General features: G+C 42.4%; 1 protein-coding gene across 2 annotated transcripts in view; it reads right to left on the bottom strand.

Moving 5' to 3' along the window:
- Positions 1-25,978, bottom strand: part of HLF (HLF transcription factor, PAR bZIP family member) — a 48,986-nt gene extending 23,008 nt beyond the window's left edge. For both annotated transcript variants that reach the window (XM_044297892.1, XM_044297893.1), the window contains exons 1-2: positions 25,714-25,978; positions 24,478-24,813 (exon numbers count right to left, since the gene is read on the bottom strand). In XM_044297892.1, coding sequence (XP_044153827.1) covers positions 24,478-24,813; positions 25,714-25,828 — 451 coding nt within the window. In that variant the 5' untranslated portion in view covers positions 25,829-25,978. The remainder of the gene's footprint in view (positions 1-24,477; positions 24,814-25,713) is intronic.
- Between the last annotated feature and the right edge of the window lie 274 nt (positions 25,979-26,252).

The raw sequence follows: 26,252 nt of genomic DNA, 5'->3' as shown, positions 1-26,252 counted from the left end.
GAAGCCAGATCCTCTGTTACGGGACCTCTCTCCTCTGCCTGGGTGCTGGGCCTAAATTTATGACAATGGACTGTTGCAGTGGTGGCTGACGTGAAGCCTGATTCTCTGCTATGACATGCAGACTGATTCTCTGCTGACATGAAGCCAGATCCTCTTTTACGGGACCTCTCTCCTCTGCCTGGGTGCTGGGCCTAAATTTATGACAATGGACTGTTGCAGTGGTGGCTGACGTGAAGCCTGATTCTCTGCTATGACATGCAGACTGATTCTCTGCTGACATGAAGCCAGATCCTCTTTTACGGGACCTCTCTCCTCTGCCTGGGTGCTGGGCCTAAATTTATGACAATGGACTGTTGCAGTGGTGGCTGACGTGAAGCCTCATTCTCTGCTATGACATGCAGACTGATTCTCTGCTGACATGAAGCCAGATCCTCTGTTACGGGACCTCTCTCCTCTGCCTGGGTGCTGGGCCTGAATATATGCCAATGGACTGTTGCAGTGGTGGGTGACGTGAAGCCTCATTCTCTGCTATGACATGCAGACTAATTCTCTGCTGACATGAAGCCAGATTGTCTGTTACGGGACCTCTCTCCTCTGCCTGTGTGTGTGCTGGGCCTAAATATATGCCAATGGACTGTTGCAGTGGTGGCTGACGTGAAGCCTCATTCTCTGCTATGACATGCAGACTGATTCTCTGCTGACATGAAGCCAGATCCTCTGTTACGGGACCTCTCTCCTCTGCCTGGGTGCTGGGCCTAAATTTATGACAATGGACTGTTGCAGTGGTGGCTGACGTGAAGCCTGATTCTCTGCTATGACATGCAGACTGATTCTCTGCTGTCATGAAGCCAGATTGTCTGTTACGGGACCTTTCTCCTCTACCTGGGTTCTGGGCCTAAATTTATGAAAATTGACTCTTACAGTGGTGGGTGACGTGAAGCCTGATTCTCTGCTATGATATGAAGACTGATTCTCTGCTGACATGAAGCCAGATTGTCTGTTACGGGACCTTTCTCCTCTGCCTGGGTTCTGGGCCTAAATTTATGAAAATTGACTCTTACAGTGGTGGGTGACGTGAAGCCTGATTCTCTGCTATGATATGAAGACTGATTCTCTGCTGACATGAAGCCAGATTGTCTGTTACGGGACCTTTCTCCTCTGCCTGGGTTCTGGGCCTAAATTTATGAAAATTGACTCTTACAGTGGTGGGTGACGTGAAGCCTGATTCTCTGCTATGATATGAAGACTGATTCTCTGCTGACATGAAGCCAGATTGTCTGTTACGGGACCTTTCTCCTCTGCCTGGGTTCTGGGCCTAAATTTATGAAAATTGACTGTTACAGTGGTGGGTGACGTGAAGCCTGATTCTCTGCTATGATATGAAGACTGATTCTCTGCTGGCATGAAGCCAGATTGTCTGTTACGGGACCTTTCTCCTCTGCCTGGGTTCTGGGCCTAAATTTATGAAAATTGACTCTTACAGTGGTGGGTGACGTGAAGCCTGATTCTCTGCTATGATATGAAGACTGATTCTCTGCTGACATGAAGCCAGATTGTCTGTTACGGGACCTTTCTCCTCTGCCTGGGTTCTGGGCCTAAATTTATGAAAATTGACTCTTACAGTGGTGGGTGACGTGAAGCCTGATTCTCTGCTATGATATGAAGACTGATTCTCTGCTGACATGAAGCCAGATTGTCTGTTACGGGACCTTTCTCCTCTGCCTGGGTTCTGGGCCTAAATTTATGAAAATTGACTCTTACAGTGGTGGGTGACGTGAAGCCTGATTCTCTGCTATGATATGAAGACTGATTCTCTGCTGACATGAAGCCAGATTCTCTGTTACGGGACCTCTCTCCTCTGCCTGGGTGCTGGGCCTAAATTTATGACAATGGACTGTTGCAGTGGTGGCTGACGTGAAGCCTGATTCTCTGCTATGACATGCAGACTGATTCTCTGCTGACATGAAGCCAGATTCTCTGTTACGGGACCTCTCTCCTCTGCCTGTGTGTGTGCTGGGCCTAAATATATGCCAATGGACTGTTGCAGTGGTGGCTGACGTGAAGCCTCATTCTCTGCTATGACATGCAGACTAATTCTCTGCTGACATGAAGACAGATTCTCTGTTACGGGACCTCTCTCCTCTGCCTGGGTGCCGGGGCCTAAATATCTGAGAATGGACTGTTCCAGTGGTGGGTGACGGGAAGCCAGATTCTCTGCTATGGAACCTCTCTCCAATTGATTTTGGTTAATTTTTATTTATTTAATTTTTATTTTAATTCATTTCCCTATCCACATTTGTTTGCAGGGGATTTACCTACATGTTGCTGCCTTTTGCAGCCCTCTAGCTCTTTCCTGGGCTGTTTTACAGCCTTTTTAGTGCCGAAAAGTTCGGGTCCCCATTGACTTCAATGGGGTTCGGGTTCGGGACGAAGTTCGGATCGGGTTCGGATCCCGAACCCGAACATTTCCGGGATGTTCGGCCGAACTTCTCGAACCCGAACATCCAGGTGTTCGCTCAACTCTAGTCTCAAGTCAATACCCCCAAAATAAATGCTCAATGGGGACAAAATGTAACTGAAAAGAACGGATTGCTCCAAAATGCATTCTGTTCTATTTGGTTGCGTTCCCATACCGGAGAGAAAACCGCAGCAAGCTGCAGTTTTATTTCCGTCGTGGGATGCGGAGCAAGACGGATCCGTCATGACTTACAATGCAAGTTAATGGGGACGGATCATCCATTTAACTCTGACACAATCTGACACAATAGAAAACGGATTTGTCTCCCATTGACTTTCAATGGCGTTCATGATGGATCCGTCTTGGCTATGCTAAAGATAATACAACCGGATCCGTTCATAACAGATGCAGATGGTTGTATTATCAGTAACTGAAGATTTTTTGCTGAGCCCTGCCGCATCCAGCAAAAACACTAGTGTGAAAGTAGCCTTACCGTGTTAAACCATGGATGCGTAAATAAACCATCTATCAACTTCAAGAAAGACCGTTGACCTTCTTTCTGGGCTGGAGGTTTTTGTGTCCATTCCTTCTTCCTTCCTCAATCCTGATCCCTTAAGAGGGTTGTCCAACTAGGTTTTTTTAAAGGTCAGAATGATAAAAAATAAAACAAGTCAGGTCGCAAGGTAAAAGTGGAATAGGAAGGGACAGAATGGGAGTTGAGAGGTCTCATACATCAAAAAAGTCATAAGTGGCTATAGAAGGTTTTGTCAGTTCTAGTGTCCAGAGTTTCCAGATCTTGTGGAGAGCAGGTGGAAACTGTCTCTCTGGTGGCAATTTTCCTATGTTGAGAGGGACCACGAAGTAGAGACTGGTGAGGGAATTGGAAGCAGGAATTGGAATGGGATCGGCGTAGGATCAGTGAGGTGAGTATGACTTCTAATATTTTTTAAACCATTCTGATTTAAAAAATTTTATTGGCCAAACATCCCATTTCCATCTGTTCTCCATAACATCTGGAAACCCAGCATCTCTCTATTAGAACCGGCAGAACTTTTTATGGCCACTTATCCCTTCAGACTTTTCTGATGTATGAGAACTCTTGACCCCCTTCCTTTCTCCTCCTCTTTCTCTTCTCCCCTTACGACCTAACTTTAGTCCATTTTTTTGTTGATCATTTTATATTTGTTCGGTAAACTACAAATCACAAAAAAAAATTATGCAGCTAGCTCATAATCAGTAAATAAAATCTTCTGTATCTACAACTAACATAGTAACATAGTACATAAGGCCAAAAAAATGACATTTGTCCATCCATATCTGTAAAGAATAAATCAAGGCAACTGGACTTAACTCGTTCTTCCAACGAGCTTTCTCAATTCTGAGTGACTATACAAGAAATCTACAGTAAGTCCAGTTGCCTATATTTAGTCTTTACAGATATATCATGACCTGGATAAATGAGAACCTTCACAGACATTTGTCTATCCGGTTCGGCCTGTTATCCGAACTGAGGTAGGATGTCACGTAGCAAACGTAGCAGTGCACAGTTAATATATGTGCTAAGATTTAGGTCAGAGTATGCTCCATCTACTTCAATAATTTCCAGAAAATGCCACTCAGGCATTGTTTAGGAAGTCTGATCCGTTAAGCTGAAAAATTTGGGCTAAGTCTTTTCAAAAACAGCTTGTTATGAAACACAGCAGAAGTAAAATAGGAGGTGTGTAAAAAATGTCTTTCAATAACGTACAGTGTGTAGTCGCAAAGAATTTTGGATAAAGGAGACTATTACCAACCTGACTTCTACGACCTTTATAACAGTCAGATGTAATGTCGTGGAATGAAAGGAAATTATATATTGGTTTAGTATGTGATCAGTATACTGCCAGAATTAAAGACTGTGGAAATCAGTGCTGCAGGTCTTTGCAATGATATAAATTACATGCTGGGATGCTGAAAATCATCAAAGGCAGGATTACAATGGAATATATATATATATATATATATATATATATATAAATAAAACACAGGATCCACCATTCACAATATTTGATGGTCAAAGCCTATCAACTCCCCCTCCCTGCGCAACAACCTCTGCACGGCTCACAGAGCATGCTCTCAACATCAATGACGTACCTCGCAGATCACGCAGCTGCTATGGGGTCCGGGGGGGAAGGGGGCCTGGCCCTGTAGGAAAGCCCCTCTCCAATTAGACTTAAATAGCTAGCTGTGCAGAAGAACCTGCGATGATGTCATTAGCATGTGATCGGGGCAGCTCTACAGAGTACAGAGTCAGTAGTTTTACAGCTGAAGGACATGTGATATCATATCATGTTACCAGGGCAGGGAGATGGAGCTCAGCCCCGGAGAGGAAAATGAACATGGGGAGGAACTTGTGTGTGTACCTAGAGAGGCGAGTGGTGTCCTGGGATAGTCCATATCATCCTAAAACTGGGAGTTGTAGTTTTGTCCTACTGTATCCCCCTTCATGTAATGTTCACTGATGCCCTACAATAACAGTCTGGGCATCCTGGTAGTTGTAGTTCTCTCCTCTTATACCCTCTCCATGTAATGTCAACTTGTGTTCCATAATAACAGCATGGACATGTTGGGAGTTGTAGTCCTCTCCTCTTTTACCCTTCCATGCATTGCCCACTAATTTTCACCTGTTTTACAGTAGTTCCAGCAAACTGTTCCGGCAGAGAAGAGGTTACCGGAATGCCTGCTAGCCCCATTGTGCCAAGAGAGCTCTGGCAGACCATACTTTGTTGGAACAGTTTGCTGGAACTTCTACTGGCAGCGTGAAACAGGCCTAAACTTTTCATAATGAGACTTGTATATTTTTTTTATTATTATAATGATGTTCTGCAGCAACTGATACGTATATTCGACTTTGTTCACATCTGTGCTAGTGATGTTCGCTGTCCTGCTCTGTCAAAGGAGCACAAAAAACGAAAATCACGGTAGTGCCAGATCTGGCGCATCCGGACCTGGAGGCCAAATTATGATTCTTGCTATGGGGCCTAATGATTTTTATGTAGGCCCCTGCTCAACACTCTTCCATAGAAGTCAATGACTCATGTCCTGCCTAGTGTGCTTATGGGCCTTGTGGAATGCGTAAAGCTTATACAGAAGGTCAGGCAAGATGGCCACCAAAAAGAATATTTATCATCATCATCTGGTTTTGATTAGTAAACAAAATATAGGTGATACCCTTTAAGAGCCTATGACCACAGGAACACTAGTATCCTAAACTACTAAATGAATACCAAAATCACAGCCATTATCCAAGTTCTTTATACATAAACTGTCATCCTTGATCCTGTGTGGAAGTTGTTATCAACTATACATTTATCTTACAGCAACCAAACCACTGATATCTGCTGTCGAAGGAGAGTCAGGACACCACCACAGATTAGAAGGTCAGTTGGTCCTACCAACATGGACATGTTTGGCCCACATTTATCTAAGATTGATGGTCCCTCATTTGTTGGACTCAGGGGCAATGGGCATACCCCCATACTTTTGGACAGGCCTGTCAAAATTGACAGGTTTGTCCAACTCTGCTCTTATGTGTATGGTCAGTTTAAGGGTTACTAGAAAATGACATCTGATTAGCCACTAGAAATTGTATCTCCTCCCTGTTCACCAGTTTTCATAAATGAAGTGATGTCCTGTTCATTGGTCACATGGCCTGGGTACAGCTCAATCCCAAGTGAATGGGCCTGGGCTGCAATACCAAACACAGCCACGGTACAATGTATAGCACTGTGGTTGGTGTGCTGTGAGGAAGCTGTGATACTCACCAGTGCACTGCAGCTTCTTCAAACAACTGATCAGCAGGGGTAATAGGAGTCAGACCTTCACCAATCAGATATTGATGACCTATCCTCAGGATAGGTTATCAATATTGAGCTCCTGGAAAATCCTTTTAGATCAGTGTTTTTTTAAGATGGGTTCCAGGGTTCTGCAGATGATTTAATCAGTTTCAGCTGTTTGAGGGACATACCACCAGAGATTAGAGGACATGGAGCTGTCTTATAGTGGCCATACACTTTAGGCAAGTGTTGGCGAGAGGCTCATTTGGCCGACCCGTATCACGATCGGCGTGACTATCACATACGTGACACAGAGGGAGGGAAAGAGGAAGGCCCTGCCCAAGTGAGAGGGAAGGTGGTGACCCCTGACTCACCTTGCGGCTGGCACCTGGCTGCCCTGACGTCCCTAGACGGGTTCCTCACCCGTACGCCGATCACGTGCCTAAAACCCTGGCTTTCCCTAAGATGAGCCCTAGATAGTGAACAGGGCGGTGGGAACACTAGTCCGCACCACTAGCTCTAAAGGAAAACACCAAGGGGAGGACAGACAATACAGACTCAACATATAATCCCAGGTGGGCGACAACAGGAGACAACAAAAAGCCCAACAGGGATCCAGAGGGTAGCACTCTGGAACAACAACCAGGATTCACAGCTCCAGTGGGTCAGTATAGAAGTCCAGGCAGGAAGCTCTATAACTGGCAACTAGAGAAGTGCGAGAGGAGAATATAAGGAGGTTGGGAGTGGCAGACAAGAAACAGCTGAGGAGGAGAAGCTACGGATCCCTGAGTGAGACAAAAAGGATAGCAAGGCAAACACAGAAAACAATCACTAAGAAACAACGTGATCTTTAGACATAGAGCGCGCAGCCACCCGCTGCGACTTCCTGACCCCGGGTATAACCCCGGGTATAACGGAGTCAGACGTGGCTCTTGACACCCTCGTGACAACCCGACAGAACTTCCTCCTGACCCCCGCTTTTCTAGGCCAAGTATGAATGTGTTCTGGAGATAGGGGAGAAGGCTGCTGCTGAACAACTCCGTTGGCATCTTATCTCCTCTGAGCCATTTTGAAATTCAACATTTCTGATCCTTCTTTTCCCCCATCTGCCATTGGGAGAAAGTCATGGCACCCTACTATACATGAGATGGTTGGCCGTCCCACCAATATCAGTAGGTTCAACTTTCATCATGTTGCTAGCCACCTTACTGGGAGTTTCCATAAGTTTCCATCAATTTGAAGGACATCAACAAAAGAATCTTGTCCTATATACAGTATATACGAATGGGGGACTATCCAAGGAGGTGCACAGATGCAATGAACTCTTTGGTGCCCCCATTATTAGGAGGTTCCAACCTATAAACAGCACTGTTGAATGTATTGGCACTATATGAGTTACGGGAAACCATCTTCAATGCACTCATTTATAATGCAATATACTGAGAGATACAAGGGGGGACAGATCTGGGCTGCCAATAATTCTCATTGTGAAGTGATGGCAGACACTTTACATACAAAACTAACCGAAACTAAATGAACCAAGTTGATCAAGTTTGATTGGTTTTTCATAGTGCATTGTTCCTTCTCCCTTGGAGACCTTCACATCATCAATGTTTGATCTGGAGACAAGAGAAAAGATACAGCAAACGTGTTGTAACTAAGTTCAGCTCTAGTTGACATCCACGTGAATGACAGAAGTTGAATAGATTAACACTTCCTCTAATAGATAACACTATGGACCTCTTACATATATATTTTTTTAGGATGATGCTTCAGATTATTGTCATTGAGAACCTTATAACACTACAGTCCACAGTAAAATCAGCTATTATGCCACTAGTCAAAACTCGCCAGTTTCCATGGAGACAATGAAAGTAGAAAATGTTCAGCTTCTTTTGTAAAATTAGTTGCTGATAAACTTGACAATCTTTTCTTAACTGCTTGTTTGCCAACATCGTTAGACATCTTGACCGTGGAAAGATCAGTCTTTTGAAGTCATTTAATAGGATATAGCTGCACGGGTCATCGTCTCCGATGTTCTCACCAGTATGATTCCCCTTTCCTGACCATCAAAGGACACCAATTTCCAACACTTAAAAGGGGGGAGGGTTCTTTCTCTAAAAACGTACCTGTCCATAGGTTGCGTCTGGTGTTGTAGCTTATTTCCATTGACTGAGCAGGGGTTGAACTGCAATACCATTCACATTCCAAGAAGAAAGCTGCCGTCATTTCCTGAGACCGGACAACTCCTTTAACATATGCCCCATATATTTCTGTGATTATTTGCACAAGTATAACGCAGATTCTATGTATGTGCTCGCTACAGTATGTGGAACATTATCTGCGGATATTTTTCGGAAAACGAGAAAAGTGCACAAATTAAAAGAGTATGTTTGTATTTTATGTGTACTTTTACATGTAAACGCCTAAACATATGGGATATCATGAAGTGTGCGCACGTTTTTTGGCGCATGCGCAGTGCACAGATGTAGTCAAAGTAGCTGCACCCAGCTTCACTGTGTTTACCCTAGCCGAAGGTATCAACAGTGATTCTACTTCCATCTTGTGCTTCTGGCACGTCAGTCACACCATGAAAATGAAGTGCAATCTACAGGCAGCATGTTATAGAGCAGGAGGAGCTGAGCAGATCGTCATATAACTCAGTATAAATTTTCAAATTTATTCATTTAAATCTCTGCTCTTTTTATGCTTAGCAGTCATGTGAGCGGTGCCACTCAGTGAGTGACAGCTAAATCTGCACTAAGACCGCCCACATGACTCCTAAGCATTAACAGAGCAGAAATTTAAATGAATAAATTACAAGTTTTACAGAATTTTTTCCATAAACTATATATCAATCTGCTCAGCTCCTCCTGATCTATAACATGCTGCCTCTGCATTTTCATGCTGACAGGTTCCCTTTAAGGAGCATGATTACATGAGGCCACGTGATTATAATATCATACAAACTGGCACTGTTTGGTGGATAGGATATGTCTACAATAATATAAATTGCCAATACATATGGTCATAACTCAGGACTCCTATGGCGAGACAAACAGCATGGTGTTCAAGAGCCACATGTGGCTCCTAACCTACAAGTTTGTGACCACTGCACTGAGGTATCTAATGCTTGTCAGAATTGGCTCATTTGTGAGCTATGGTCTGAGCTTGCACAGGTGTATGTAGTCACTGAAGGCTTATAATGCTTGGTACTATGTTTGCTAGCTCATTAATTATGATGATCTGCACGTATGATTTTATTGGTCAGCAATTGATCCAATTACCACTGGATGGATATTATTGTTAAGATGTTCAGCTGTGACCTTCCTTACCTTTTCTCTTGGCTCAACAAATGCTTAGATGACCAGCTGGGAGATATTTATGCTATATGTGTCCATATGGGTCCACCCAGTGGTTGCAATTGCGATGTGAGCTGCAGCCCACAGATGGTTGCATGAGCCTGTTGTGATAATGTATTGTATTTGCATCATAAGACTTTGGAGTCCTTAAAAAGGTTGCCCATCTCGCCCTTTGGTGACATATTGCTAGGCTATGCCACCAATATCTGATAGGTGCGGGACCCACGTCTATCTCTATAACGGACCCCCAAAGTGAACAAGGTCCCAGAGGTGGGACCTGCACCTATTGGACATTGGTGACATGTCCTAGCGATATGCCACTGAAGTATGAGATGGGCCAACTAAATGAGCAGAAAGGTAAGGCCACATTAACACATCCAGATTATGTTTGTGTGTCCTGGACCAACTGCAGGATTAATGCAGGACCAAAACTCACAGAAGCTACACCGAGTTTGACTCTAACCTAAAGGCGTCCACATCTGTAGATGATCGCGTTGCACAGATTTATGAGAAGACCAAAAAGTTATTGTGAAAAAAATCCCTCCATTGATAGGTGAGGTTTATTAAGGTGTTGTGTCCAGTTGTCCACCGTACACAACAATTTGTGCAACCTTGAAGTTCCACTCCTTATCAAGAGCTTTGGTTACATATGGCCGTTTCCCAGGTCCTTGGATAACGATTATTATCTAACAAGTAAAAGCCACTATCTTCCAAAATAAAACAGTTTTACTCTTTCTTTTACTCCTTGCCTAGAGTGGAAGTTCTGACCAGTCAGCTGCCATAGGCAGCCATTTCATGACTATATGGTGGCTCTAGCCAGTCACTGCTTTCATCTTGTGTCTCTGGTGATGGAATCAATACCTGATATCGATTCTAGGTTTCGATAGACAGCAGTCAAGTGGTGGTTAGAGAAGAACTCAAACTGTGGAAATACTAACCCAACCTTCTGTATTACATAGGCTTTAAAATAAAGACCATGTCTACCTTTGCAGCAAGTTTTTATTGCTTCAGTGCATCTAAACTGAAAAATTAAGTAAGCATGCAAAAAGATTCCAGCTCTTCTGCAGATCTTTGTGTCTCCATAGTAACAGACAAAAAATTCTGTGTAGTCTGGTGCTGCAGTCCAACTCTCTACTATTAGCCCCCAACTTCTTTTTACAAGGGTTTTCAAAGATTTGAATACTGATGACCTATCAGCTGTTTTAGAAGGCACTGGTGCCGCGGCCTTCTCAGTGCTTACCAAGCACAGCGATGTAAATTGTATAGCGATGGTGCTTGGTATCGTTTGAATGGGGCTGAGCTGTGCCTAGGAAAAACTGTGAGAAGGCCATGACGCTACTGTGAGCACCGGTGCCTTCTCAAACAGCTGATTGGCGGAGGTCCTGGGTGTCAGACTCCCACTGATGAAATACTCATGACCTATCCAGAGGATAGCTCATCATTATTAAAATCCTCACCAATCTATTAGATTCTACCACAGGGTCCTCAATTGATCATGAGAACTGGGACCTTGTGGAGACCCCTGAAATGAAGGGAGTGGCCGATTGGACATAGGAACAGCCACTCTATCCTTTTCTATGGGAGTTCTAGAGATATCTGCCATCTCCGGAACTCACATAAAAATTAAGAGAGCAACAGTTCTCGTGATTTCTGGGGCTCCCAGTGGTAGGATCCTCACTGATCTAATAGTTATCCCCTCTCCTGTGGATAAGAGTTAACTTTACATAATCAGAATACCCCTTTAACTTCAATAGAGCTGACAGTATACATTTGAAATAGATCCATTCAGCAGGCTGTACTTTGCCCCGACTAGAACTTTCCAGCAGATGTCTCCATGATACATTCTCTAGATTTAGATATTTCTCTATGCACGAAGACTGAGGAGAAAAAAAAAATCTTAAAGTGTAATTACTCATTTAGAATATGACGTCTTGTGCCAGACAGTGGAAATCAAGGAAATGTCTGAGACCGAAAATCATTTTTGATGATAAGTACATGGAAATCTGCAAGCCCCTTTCAGATGAATGAGACAGTCGCAGCATTTCGGGCAACAAGAGTGAATCTACCCTAAGAATTGTGAGTTCAGCTCTGGACTAGGTTGTAACTCAAGAAAAGTGCAAGGAAAATAATGTAATGTACTGTATTTACCAAGTTACATAACCCTGCGTGTCCTTTCAGCTCTACAGGACTGCTGGAGATAGCCCCTCACAAGTGCTCAAGCTTGGCTATCTCCAGCAGTCCTGTAGAGCTGTGGTGTCCAATGCTCCATTCAAATGGAGGAACATGAGCCTCTGTTCTCGTGAATCTCAGTGAAGGCCCCATTGGTCGGGACCCTGATGATCAGACACTTATCTTGTAGATAGGGGATATGTTGTAATAGAACAACTCCTTTAAAACAGGAGTTCCACTTTAACACATCTAAGACATAGTCACAGTGTAACAAACAATGTAAATAGAGAACAACAACAAACCGGTGGTAACATAAACTGCAACTACCTCCGAGGACAAGGACATGTATGATGTGATAGACTCAGACATTTCAGCCATCACTTGCATTTTTCTTCTATCAGCAAAGAGCTGCACATTTTTGGATTCTATAAAAACTGGAATGTGTTCCTGCTCAGCGGAGAGGCAAGGTGTTTTTCATATCTGTCTAGTTTTTGAATCTCAAAGCTGATTGCATTCTAAAGTGACACTTTAATCTAGAATCACACAGACATTTTTCGCAGTAGTTTTTCATCCATTTTTTTTTCCGAGGCAAGCAAATCCAAAAAGAAGGAAAAAAGTGTAAAGGAAAGACTGATCCATCTTCTATTTTCAGTCCTGTGGATGGCTAAAAAAACTGCATAAAAAATGGCAATAGTGGGGTTTCACACAAATTTTTAGGAAAAAAACACTACATTTTTCAGTGATTTTAATCCAGCATCCCCACCCAAAAATAAAATCCTGCAGTCAGATGTTAGCAGAAAGCAATAGTGAAATATAATAAGCACTACAAACAATAGGGAAGATAGATTAAGTTCCTTGCACCAATTTTTGGGTAGTCGGGTTGGTGTATGTTGTAATTTATGTCACATGCAACTTTCAGCTTCTTTTGCCACTTTTTAAAAAAGTGTTGAGAGAAGTGGGCTGGGCCTCCGCAGGCCAACAGATTTAGGACTCGGTCACACGGTCAGGCTTCCTTATGCAGTTTTGAAAGCCAAAACCAGGAGTAAATTCCAAAAAGTGGAGAAGTTGTATCTGTCCTGTATACTTTCTCTCCTTTTGTGATCTGCTCTTGATTTTGGCTTCCGAAACTGCACCAAGAAACCTGATTATGTGGCCGTACCCTTAGGGTGTGACCCCACGGTGTGGCTGGTTGGATGCAATGATATGCAGCCAAACACTGATGCCAAACGGACACGGGCCTAAGCCTTTCCGAACCCCCTTCTGGCTTTGACTCAAAATATTGCGCCAAAAACTTCTGTGAAGTTTTTTCAAAAAGCACTTTGTGTGTGAAACCAGCCCTAGAACGGTTAGAAAAGGTCAGGCTTCATGAAGCTTCATTTTCCATTCCTATCATGTCCATTTGTTTTTCCGTCTGCACTTGCTTGCCTCTGCTGTATGCAGCCAAAACCTGAATTCATTACTGATAGATTCAGAGGAGGATTTTCGCTTGGCAGTGGATATTTTTAAAAGCATGGAACCATTTAAGGACAGATGAGGCTGAAAGGTCTGGAATTTTGTTGTGTGCAGAATCAGTCAGATTTTCTGCTGCAATTCATCTGAAAGCAACAACGTTAGTTCTTCAAGCCAACCTGGACGGCAACGTGTTACTGCAGACAAGTGATTTCCTCCTAGCCCGGTGGAGGTTTTCTAGTTCTTTAGGGCAGAGGGCTGTAAATATCTTAATCTGACCCAAGCAAAAAGGTTTTATTTTTTTGCTTGGTTCACTAATCTCCAATCAGCTTGAGTACAGGGTCAGATGTGAATTCTCAATCTAAGGGCTCATGCACAAGACCGTATGAATTTAGCGGCCCACAAAAAACGGTTGGCAAAAAACATGGATGGAACAGCTAGCCCCTGATAGTACTATCCTTGTCCGTAAGGTGGACAATAATAGGACATGTTCTATTTTTTTGTGGAACGGAAATACAGACATACGGAATGCACAAGGAGTAACTTCATTTTTTTTTGGTGGACCCATTGAAATGAATGGTTCCATATACGGTCCGCAAACAAACTGGAGCGGTCACGGAAAGAATATACATTTGTGTGCATGAGCCCTAAGTAGCAGTTTCTTCCTGTGGTATGCTCTGCGTTTGGTCTGTGTCCGGATTTCAGCAAGACTTGCACATGTAAATATCTCTTCCCCACATCTATGTCAATGCAAAAAAAAAATATATGACAAACCAAACGCGTGTGAAGGTGCCCTTAGGGTACCTGTACATAGCGGGGCTCTTTTTTTGCAAAGGATACTTGGATATTCATTACTTCTGACATCCTTATTCGTGTTGAGCGAATCAAAGGCCATGAAGAAGACTTCGATCCGAATTTCTGGATAAATTCGATTTGCCGCAAAGCCAAATTTCCTCGTGCTTCGTGGTAGTGAATCGATTTAACCTGAAATAGTGCAAAAACAACATACTTACCCGTGCCATTTGCTTGCAACAGGCCGGCTGCAGCCATCTTGCTTAAAGGCTGAAATCTTGTGCGCGGTGACGTATGCCGGCTGGTGACATCATCTTGGGCCGCGCGAGATTTCACTCCAGATCATCAAGCAAGCAAATGGAGCGTGTAAGTATGTTTTTTTAAAATTTTATTTCACACTAGATTATTGCTATCTGATGCTGTGATCATGTATGAACACGGCATCTGAGGGGTACAATGACGGGGGAGGGGGTGGCGCAATCGCCGCTCCCTGTCATTGCACCGACTACTTACAAAGAAATGTGCTTCGTCCTGAAGTGATTCATCACAAAGCAAATTTGTTTGTAAAATTCGCCATAGCAGACAAGTAAAAGTTTCCAATACTTCGCTCAGCTCTAATCCTTATGCTCATGGACTCTCAGCTCAAGGTGTCTGTTCACACATCAGTGAAAAAATCCCAGAGACAAGCACTGCTTTGGTCCATAATGTGGACCAAGGGCACCCATTGGGTGTTGGGTCTGTGAACATTACGGACACAACACATGATTTTTACTGACCACTGACAGGAGATGCTGAAACAGCATCCGTGGAATACAGATGACACGCGGAGGGTAAAAAACGGACAGATGGACCAAACACGGATGCTTTATGGACATCTTCACGGATGTAACACGGACTGATTTTTATATGGCTGTTAAACGGACACGAAAATGCGAATGAGGCCTAACCCGCACCCCTGGGCACGCATCCTAAGCTGCCGCCATATGGGCAGTGCCAGACTGGGATCCCTAGGGCCCACCAGTAAAATTCATTCTAGGGGCCCACTGTATGACTACAAACAAATGCTACCTGCTCGCAGACAGCAACGAGACATTCAAGATGATTGATTATAGGGGTCACTTTATGACCTACCTCTGTACCTATAAAGTCTCATGCACACGGCCGTTAGCCTGTGCCTGTAGGTTCACAATATACTGGCACCTGCCGTTTGTGCACTGCGTCATGGATGCCGACCCATTCACTGGAATGGGTCCACAATCTGGAAAGTGCGGTGCGGAATGGAGCCACGGAACCCCACGGAAGCATTGCAGAGTGCTTCCCTGGGTCTTCTGTCTGTGCCTCCGCACCGCAAAAAAGTAGTGCATGCACAACTTTTTTGCAGTGTGGACTGTCGGATACAGATTGCGGACCCCATTCGAGTGAATGGGTCCGCCTCCGCATACGGTGGCCACATGGTTGGTGCCTGTGCAATGCAGACCGCAATTTACGGTCCTCAGCACAGGCACAAGCCAACATTGGCTGTGTGCATGAGGCCTAAGCCATCTCAGCCACCTGATGTATCCATAATAAACTGGTTAGTTTCAGTAGACTGGGGGCCCACAGTTCTGAGGGGCCCTCTGGTAGATTTCCGTGCTCCCCTGTCTGAGCTTGCTTACAGGACTCCTGTATTTAGCTCCAAAAACTGCATCAAAAACTGGAACTTTTCTTATTCTGGACAAACATTGCTCGCTCAATTTTTGAGTCTTATGTTATTACTTTATAAATGTCTCTGACGTCTTCTTTAATTCATATGACCCGGCATTAAGATTGGAGACTAATTACAAGTCGCCGGTTAAAGTCCTTACTTCTGATCACATGGTTTAGGTGTTTATAGCCGGCGGCGGCATCGGATCATTAGCGAATGAACAATGGACGATTACCATAACTGTACATGATGTACTGTACAAGGTGCAGGAATCATTGCTAACAGTGAAAGTGAGTGGAAGACGGAGCTTTCTTCCCAGCACAAGTCAGTCCACGTGACAGTAGATCATCAGGTTTGCTCCCACACCCGGGGCACACAACGTACTTGTACATCCAGACTTGGCGCCTCGCCGGGCACCCGTGCACTGTACACACTGTACAGGAAGTACCAGCGCTTCCTCAGGGATCCTCGTGTAGAAGCTAATTGCTACCTCTTTATCTATAATAAGCAAACATAGTTCATGCCAATAAAAAAGTACACTGCATAATAAATACGTCCAGATAGCAGCTATCCACACCGTAATAATTGGTGCCAATTAGACTGTTAAAGGGGTTGTACGAAAATCATGAAACTTCAATTCCTCACAATTCAAAACTTTTACTTGCAGACAGTGAATGGAAGCCTTATCCAGAGGCCGGAAATTCATACGGACCAAATACTTTTGGTATGAATTTACAAAAATTGTACCTAGTCTACATACAGATTCACGTCATCTACAACTCCATGAATCCCCTGTGAACATACCCTTAAAGGGGTTGTCCAGGATGTTACTATTGGTGGCCCATCAATATCTGATCACAGGGGACCTGACCTCTCGCACTGCGGCGGATCAGCTGGTTTTGGGTAGATCCGATGCCAGAACTACACAGCTCCGTCCACTGTCTAATAGACAGAGCTTGCTGCTCCTGTTGGAGTGGATGCTGCAGTAACCAGTTCTGGCCACTACAAAACGGACGGCGCTGTGTAGATCCAGTGCCATAGCCACCCCGAAACAGCTTATTGGAGGGAGTGTGGAGGGTTGGACCCCGGTTGATCAGATATTGATGGCCGTAAACAGTCTACAATCATCATACAACTATAGTACCGTAATACTATTTAGTCTCCAAATTTGACTTAGAGAGCCACAACATGCTGCCCTATAGCACCCACATAATACACGGTCACATTATATAACAACATGGTGCCTAAATAATGTTCAGGATCCAAATTGTATTTCCTTAAAGAGCCCATATAGTACCCACACAGTACTGCAGTTCTGTACTCAATCCAGGCCACCAAACACTGCTTAATAATGCTAGATTTTAGTTTGTTCCTGAGTTTCCCATTTCTAGTAATTGAGGAGCCAAGATATCCCATAGCCTGGCTTGCCACCCCCTAAGTCTAGCCCTGTGACCACCCCCTTTAAGAGTTGGAATGTCAACCAAACTGGCAGTCACGCAGATGTTCTGATAAAATATAGCTAAGACATGGCTATATACTGGTGATTTTCTGAGGGTACATGCTATCTGACTGATTTCCTGCACCACAGCACTCCCAGCCACCCGGCATGGAACTGCAGCTGGCTGAATAGAGAAGTGCAGCAGTTCAAAGAAAGTTCGATGAATGCAAATGATAGTGAGGGGACACACATTATATAATCTTATCAGACCAGTTGCTTTTGGCAAAAAGGTGGGCCATGATAAGAAAGGAGTTTTTGTTCTTTGAAGAGTTTCTCCATGAGCCTGTGTGCTCCAGGATGAATTCACATTTTCTCCTACTAAAGGTTAATTGAACTGAATGTGAAGGCCTTGTGACCAGGGTCAGACGCTCGTCACGCAGTGCTGTAGCCCCAAAGGACAGGATTATTATTTTCAATAAGTCCTGACTGTTGATCCGACCGCTGCCACAATAAAACCTCTGTTGTGGTTTCCAAACTAATGACCTGAAAAAGGTGACCCCCAACCCCAAAATTATGGACTACGTCGACAAGGACATCTCGAGTTGGATTTTAACTTATCAAAGCCATTACGTACACCGTATATCAGGATATAGGTCATGTTCTATCTTTTGCGGCACAGAAATATGGACCCGGAAGCACCTAAAAGGGCTTCCGTGTGTTTCCTAGTGCTTCCGGGTCCATGCCTCCACTCTTTAAAAGAGAGGACATCTTTTACCACATCAAGCAGAGTGCACATATCCAGTGCCCGTGTTTTGTGGACCCGCAGTTTGCAGTCCGCAACACTGGCATGGAGGCACCACGGTAGTGTGAATGGGGCCTTACCGATCGGTCGTCTGTATCAGATCGATCAGTTGGGGTGAACCCTAGCTGTTTTGGGCTGCTGCTGCACCAGGCCCTGACAGTACATAGAGCTGGAAGCAGTCAGTTCCATACTCTATGTAGAGGCCATGTTGCGGTACAGCAGCTCAGTTCCCATTCAAGTGAATAGGAGCTGAGCTTCAGTAGGCTGGTGCAAGAAACTACACAGTGCACGGAGCCTTCTGTTAGTTTCTGGTGCCGCAGATGCCCAGAACAGTAAATCGTGAGGGTCTGGCTGCTGGGACCCCTCACTACTCACGAGAATGGGGTAATCATACCCTGAAATAGATGGAGTGACTAGTCGAGCATGCACCAAGAATGCTGTATCACATGGACAAGCTGGGTCCATCAGACTGGGACCTGCTGCTATCTAGCAGCTCTCTGCCATGGCTAAGGACATAATTGCATGGGTTGCTTTGGACCGTGCAACACAAAACGGCATAAAAAATAAAGTTTTACATCTGCATGCATTTTACTAAAGTGGTTTCTGAATGGATTTTAGAAATGAGAGAATTGAAAATGTATGCAGATACTGCAGCAATAAAAAATGCATCCAAAACCTCATAAGTGCTTCTCTACTTCAGCTTCTGAGGGATTCTGCGACAGATCAAACAGAGCCTCCAGTGTGAGCACAGCCTAAGAAACCTCACCATGATACTCATATGCCCTAGAAGGACAGGGGTTGACTTTATGGGAAATACCAAAATAAGCGTAAAATGTTAGAAAACCACACACATTTGTAAGGCCTAGCATTTTTGTTACATTTGTTACATTTTTTTAATTCCTGTAGAGGAGCTTATGGGACAAAAAAAAACAAAAACAGAACATGCTGTGTTTTGAAAAAATGCCACTGATCCAAAAGAATGCTACCAAAATGTCATAAACCAAAACGCACTGTATGTAATATATTTTATATTCCACTATACTGTATACTTAAAAAACATCAGTTCACACAAAAAAAATATATAAAAACAGCATAAAAAAAATTTAGGTTTTGTCTTAAAAATTCATAAGTGAAGCCGTTTCTTACATGGCTATTTTGATGCAGTTTTAAAATTCTGCATGGATCTGAGCCTAAAAGGTGTTTGATTTAGACAGTCCCTTATTTTATGATATCAATGGAGTTGCATCAAGATAACTTATCATCTATTCAAGGATAGATGATAATTGACAAACAGGACACCTACCGATCATGAGAATTGGTGGGTCGCAACTGACTGGAGTTGCAGTCTAGCATACACTCTAGACAGGCTGTACTCAGCTTCTCTTCAGCAGTCCTATAGCCTTTGAATTGAGTGGCAGCAGCAACTTCAGTGGACTGCCACTTCATTCTAATGCAGGACATGGAACTCATGTTCTGATGATTGGTGTGGTCTTAGCGATTGGACCTTCAGTAATCAGACACCATGGTTACCTCGGAAGTCAACAGTTGACCATAGGGGCTTCCAGTCCCTACAAGAAGAGTTCTCACTTGTTTCGGTTTACCCACAATCTGAAGTTGTCCAAACTGACCAACCACAAACATTCTACTTCTTTGAAGGTAAAGCCGTTACACTTGGAGACCAAATTTGGCTCCATTAGACCCCATTCTTTAAAACATTGGAGAGCTCAACTATGAGATACACAACATTACTAAGCACTCCAGCCAAATATGAATTCTCATCATTTCAGTAGAGTAGTCCTATTTAGGACTCTTCTTGACTTCCTCATCTGTCTTCTGAGGTCAGTCTGAAGAAACTACTTCCAGGAGAACTTCCAAGTTGCCTCAAAAAATCTAGCAATTATTTGGCCAAAATTGTGTTACGCTTTTGTTCTATGACTAGCAGTTTTTGGAGACAGCACAGGATAGAGCTATTGTAATAATCCTGTACACACATGAGATGAAATGTGAACCATCTTATTAAGGGCCCATGCGCTCACACATGTCTCAGTTACAGGCTGGGAAAGTAAACACGGTAGGGGCGTGTGGTCGTACATCTGTTAATTACCCTTACAAATAAGGCTTAAAAAAGGAAGGTCTTCTTACTTTATTTCTATTCTTCAGTCATAATCTGTTTTGAAAATGTACAATTAATTGTTTTGCACTGTTGGGCACCAGAGTATATTTAAAGAGAGATTTACGTCTAATCCAGCCATTCATAGCTATGCACAGAGCTATACTTAGCGGTGATTAGTGAGAGTGGTGTCTTGGCTCACAGCTCCATTAAGCCTTGTATTTCAAAAGCCAAATTGGTTTTGTTCTGGATGACAGTAAAGTATACGATATACAATCATGGACTGTATATAAAAGTGTTTGAAAATTGTCTCGTTTTATATGTGCTATAGACCTTGCCTGTATAGTGAACACTGAGGGATTCCTGGGGGATTTTACTGTTTTTGGTAGGTTATGACAAATCAATAACCTTGCAGGTACCAAGAAGACAAAAACAAAGTTGACTAATTTGTTCAAGGTCAATGTTTAAGGTGGCCATACACCTTCAAAAATGGAATGCTCACTTGACTATTGTTAACAACCCTCTCCCTCCCCCAGATATACCAAAACTCTTGTTCTAAATTGAGAGGGCATTATGCCCCCGAAATCGTGTCATCTGTCTAAGGAGAGGTGCACACCCAATACATAAAAGATCTCAACAGGTTGGGCCAACTTTGTGCTTATGGATATGGGCACCTTTATGTGTTGTAGATGCTGCCAACCTGATTTTTTTTTCTTTTTTCTAGACAGTGTATCCAAAAATCACGGACAGCTAACACTTTTTATGGACAGATTGGAAAATCGCAATGAATGGTAAAGCTTTTAAGTAATACATGTCTACGACTCAACATACTGATATGAGCTCATAGCAGTCTTTAGTGTGAGCCATAAAATGATGATAATTACAGTCACAATAATCCAATCAAGTACCACCAGCCTCAACATTTTTCACGGACACTGGAAAAAAGTACCCTATTTTTACAGACTGTCCAGAAATTTCTGAACGGTGACAACCCTGCTCACCAGGAACAAAGATTCAGTTTGCTGTCCTGTGACCAAGGCAGAATGGCTTGTTAATCCTCTGACACCTAGCCCAGTGGAGTACTGTAGATACCTCATCAGTCTTCCCTAGCTACACCAGAACCCTGACAACCTATTGATATGAACATGAACTCTTAGCCGAGCCTAACTTTAATGTCCTTACTGATTACCAAAAATCTAATGGTCACATGCTGGAGATACAATCGTTATCTATGCATTTCCATCTGGACATTTGGGTGGCAACCTCAATAATAGTTTTCACTAGTGGTCTTTACATGGAGTTTCTTAGACATCTTGAAGACCAAGAAAACCCCATTGTATTTTTGAACATTTCAGACCAGAAGATAATGTAAGGAATTATAGCTCCAGGTATTTATTTTATCCTAAGGGGAAATTTCTGTCTTGCTTTCCAAGCTTTACTGAGATGCTTCTCCCAACAAAATGCTCTGTGTATTATAAAAAATATAATAAATAAAATATATTTACATCAACCTTGAAATCTAGAGAGTCTCAAGAAACTTTAAATTACTGTGTCAGTTGTTCCAATAGAAGCTACAGAAGTGCAATTTATCACAAGGACAAATCACTCCAAATTCATTTGGGAATCTGTACAACAATAAAAACAACATACATATACATACTTGTAAAAGATGCCTAGAGTGCACAGGATAAGAAGAGAAAGCAATCTACAGAAATGATGGGGCATCAGTGTCTTTATGGATGCAAACCAAGATCAATATTTCCTTGTTGCATTTCCACTTTATGCCTCCTAGATCATGAGTATTGATGAATAGTTCTTTTATTATACTGTACTAATAAAAGTAATAGCGCTCTAGCCTAGAGGCTACTTTCTGTCATGTGGACAATATATTTTGTACTAAGATATTTGTAGAGCATATCATTGACTACACACTATCTGACTCATAAATTGCATAACCATGTCTTGGTGAAAAGTACATACAAATCATGAGTGATTTAACAAGTATCTGGGAGCTAATGCCTCGCTGAAATAGTGGTGGTTCTTTTTTAGCTTTGCACTGAAGCCAAGAATTGTGCAGTAGATATGTGGATGTAGATATGAGTTTGACATGTATACTTTTTAATAAAATAAAAAAACATGGGTTTACTCAAAGATGGCAGCAAATCAGGAGATATAAGATATGGCTATTAAAACTTCTGAACAACTATTCTTTGATTTGGCTGTGACCAGGGTAAAAAAAAGATCCTATGTTTGACTGTATGTCCATGTGACATCATTCCTCGTCCTTTACTTGGACAAGCAGCAAGTTCAACCCACTACATGATATGGTCCAACAGCAACCTTACCTTTTAAACATACACATAAAACAAGCATTGCTATAAATTAGAGAGTGAGTGAGATTTTCCAATTAAAGTACTTTCGATTTAGGTAGAATCGATTTGTTCAAATTTAGAAAGAATCGGAACAAAACATTTCTACTGTATGCCATACATTCACTGGGTGTTTAGAGAGGAAATCTCTAATCTCCAAATTCTAATCGGAATGAATGTCAAGAAGATCAAACCAGTTGTGTCTGTAAGATTGGACTTCCAATAGTTTCCAAAATGATGTTGCTCAAAACTCAACAACACTTAAGAGAGCCACACACTTTAGATAATTTAGCCAACAGCTGTTCTTCCTGACCTCCCCATACCCATATGAAGAGCAGCTACTGGTACTGGCTTATCTTGCTTTGGAAAAAAGGATCAGAAATGTTGGAATTCAACATGTCCAACCCCTGACATCAGCCAATGGGGAAAAGTCATATATTTGATGGTTGGCTGTTCTTACCAAAATTTTTGAGCTTGGCCAACCTTTATTTAATGTCTATGGTCACCCTTAGAGATTTTCATAACAAAATTCTAAATGTTCCATGGAGCGTTGCTATCACACTTTGAGCTGCAGTTTTCGATGAGATTTTATGAACCAAAGCTAGAAGTAGATTCAAGTGGAATAGAAATTTAAAGGATTTATACTTCACTGTCCTGCTTGATCCACTTTTGGCTTTGGCTCAAAAACTACCCCTCAAACTGCTTCAAAACTGATTGTGTGTTTGTAGCTTTATCATACTACCAGGGAATGATCTTTTATCTTTCATTGCTTTTCTGATTCTCAAAGACTATTTCAAACTTTTACTTAGTTGACAGTTATTGAATTTTTATAATGCAATGTTGGGTTATCCACCTTGATGAAAGTTTGACAACGTCTGTAACCAAAATTGGCTGATAATAACATATTGAAAGTCTGGCTACTCTTGACCAACCAAGACATTTTTATAACCTACTGTATGTTACGAGAAGGCTAAATAGCTAAGTGATGCTTGAGTTGCATTGATGTATGCAGCTATTTAGAGTCATGTCTTTATAAGGACACAGTGCTTCAACAAAGCTTGGTGGTTTCTACATAAGAGTGTGCACAACCCTTGGTTACGGCCAGCGTTGAGAAGGATATATCTCTCAAAATGTGTCCATCAAGCTGAGAAAATGATTGTTTGTGAATAACAGTAACTGGTCACATACATGTAAAACGGTGCACAATATGGGAGATCGGTTCTAAGAACATACACCTAATTTTCATAATAGTTAATTAAGGATGTGGCCAGATCAGTTTCAAAGGGGAAATACATTCAAAATGATGTTCTGATATGTCAGGCAGAGACTGTATTTGAGAGTTAAAAAAAGATGCAAATGTTCACAAAGGGATCAAACCAAATAGTGGTCGCAAGGGTAAAATTATTCTAAACTGTTATGATAGGAGGATTATGTCCTAGAAAGCCTGTAAGGAAAGTCCATCCAAGGTCATTTATTGCCCAGAACAAGGGTCAAAACCAAAGAGAAGTAGAAAATTAGACCTTTTTCTGGTGCTACTCATGGATTTAAGATCAAGAAGTGATGCTTGAAGTTCAAGTTAAAACAGCTACAAACTAAACCGGACTTGTTCCTTCTTCAGGTTTTCAAAATGTGCAATACTGTACAACTGTCCAGTTCTGAAAGCCTAGAAAACTTCAAGCATAGCTTCTAGTCTGATTTTCTCCTTCTTTTTAATTTTGTCTCATCATAGACTTCACCAATGTGATCTTCTTACATATGACAGTATCTTCTTACTGGATATTAAGTGTAGTAAAACATAGAAAGATTCTGCTACGAATCAGCTCTTGAATTATGGATGAGGGTGTTAAGCTTGGATATAAAGTTATAGTAGAGTACGGCATAGATACTTCCCTGTACGTAATGCACTGGACCATGTATAGTTCACAAATTATTATTAGCACAATATTTCAGAATTGTCATGGTCATCTATAGTGTCTTCTACAATATTAATATTGGAAAGATTTTTTTTATGAAAAAAAAAAATACTTACAAGGTCTTACTGGACTGTGCATACAGTTTTGGGGAACCAATCCTGGCAAGACAGATGTGGATGCTCGACTGCTCAGATCAATGACAGAGGGTGATGTCACCGGAGTTTGTTGAAGGTTAGGCTGATGGGAACTCAGGTCATGCGAGGACTGACTTGGTGGAATACCATTTTCTGAGAGAAACTCTTCCAGGTCCATGTATTCCAGCTGGAAGGTATCTCCATCATATGGCAAGGTCTTGTCCCAGAGCGTTGGCCCCAAGAAAGCCGACTGTGGGACAGTTGAACCTGTGGTTTCATCTTCAAGTTTCTTCTCTTTGTCTTTTTCTTTATAGAAGGCTAAATGGGTAAAGATGGAATCGTTTAAGGTTTCATCAAGATGCTAAAACAAAGCAAGATGTGAAAAGAATGGAAAAGTGGATGTCTCATCATGTAAGTCGTCTGACACCAACATAATGAAACGCGTAGAGCAAATACGAAAACATCGAAAGACATATAGAAATATTTCAATGTCAGATGTTGCTTTTCATACGCCAGTGAGATAACTAATCTTTGCACTTATTGAAGCAAACTTTTTGGCTGTCTTTATTAACACATTTTTTGGGATGTTGGATAAGGCACCCAAAAAGTTAGCGAACAGAGTTTTCAGGTTGTGCCTACATTATGCTTCAGATTTGCTGGATAGTTGGCTGTAATCTCATTAAGTGGAAATCATGTGCTTGCATGCTACATTCTACCTCTTTGGTTAACTATAGCCATGCTGCACAGACCATTCAACGCCCACACAAAGTATAGATTTCTGAAAAAACATTGATAAGACTGCCCTACCGCTGCAACCAAGAGAAAAGTCACATATGAAATCTGTGACCACAATTTACTACATTCACAAAGTCAACTTTTAAGAAGCAAATGACTTGAAAGCTGTAATAAAAAAAAATTCACAATTTGTTCTGAACATACCGAGAACTGATTCCACATTTACCTGCTGATGGACATTACGGTACTTCGACTAGAATAAGATATTAAGTTTATTCATATTTCATCTTGTAATACACAGAAACATAGCCGGGATGAGTCTGGTATTTGGCACAACTCTCCATGATTACTACACTACGTTATCGCAACATGGCAATGCAGCCATCAGCTCTGCTACATCCCTTGCAACATTTGGTGGCTAACATAATTAATGTCATCTCCATCGAACAGTTAAGTAATTTGTAATCCTTAAAAATTTCTTACCATCTTCGTGATGTAGCGGTAGTTTCAGAGGGTTCTCCAGCAGAGATTTCAGCACCCCGTACGTTGGAGGTATAAAAGTTGGGTTGAGTGGTAAGACCCTCGACATCTTCTCCATCTTTGATTTTTGTGCAGGGATTTCACGGTGGTGAAGCCAGGAAAGAGCAGGCTGAAGTGTGCACCGTATATTACAGGTACTTGTGCAACCCAGTGACCCGTCACACTGCTACTCCTGCTTCTCCCACTGCAAATCCAGATCTGTGCTGCGAGGCTGTGATCATCATCCCCATGTCCATGTGCAGCAGCTGACAGGCGTGACATCACAGTCACACCTCCTCTCCTAAAAAGGAAGATCTGGGAGTGTTCTCTTACTGTTCCACTTACTGTACGTCGATTCCTTGCTTCTAGTTGCCGGCTCGTTGCTTTTTTTAGCTCAAGCTGGCTGCTACTTAATTGCACATTACAACTGCTAGTTACTGGACATTAACCCTGCAGTCCATGCATCCTGCACTATGGTAAATATTCTAGAAAAAGTGAGATCT

Source organism: Bufo gargarizans, chromosome 6, assembly GCF_014858855.1.
Source record: "Bufo gargarizans isolate SCDJY-AF-19 chromosome 6, ASM1485885v1, whole genome shotgun sequence".
Taxonomy (NCBI): domain Eukaryota; kingdom Metazoa; phylum Chordata; class Amphibia; order Anura; family Bufonidae; genus Bufo; species Bufo gargarizans.
The sequence above is the reverse complement of the archived record's forward strand: the minus strand, read 5'-3'. Positions and strand labels throughout refer to the sequence as shown.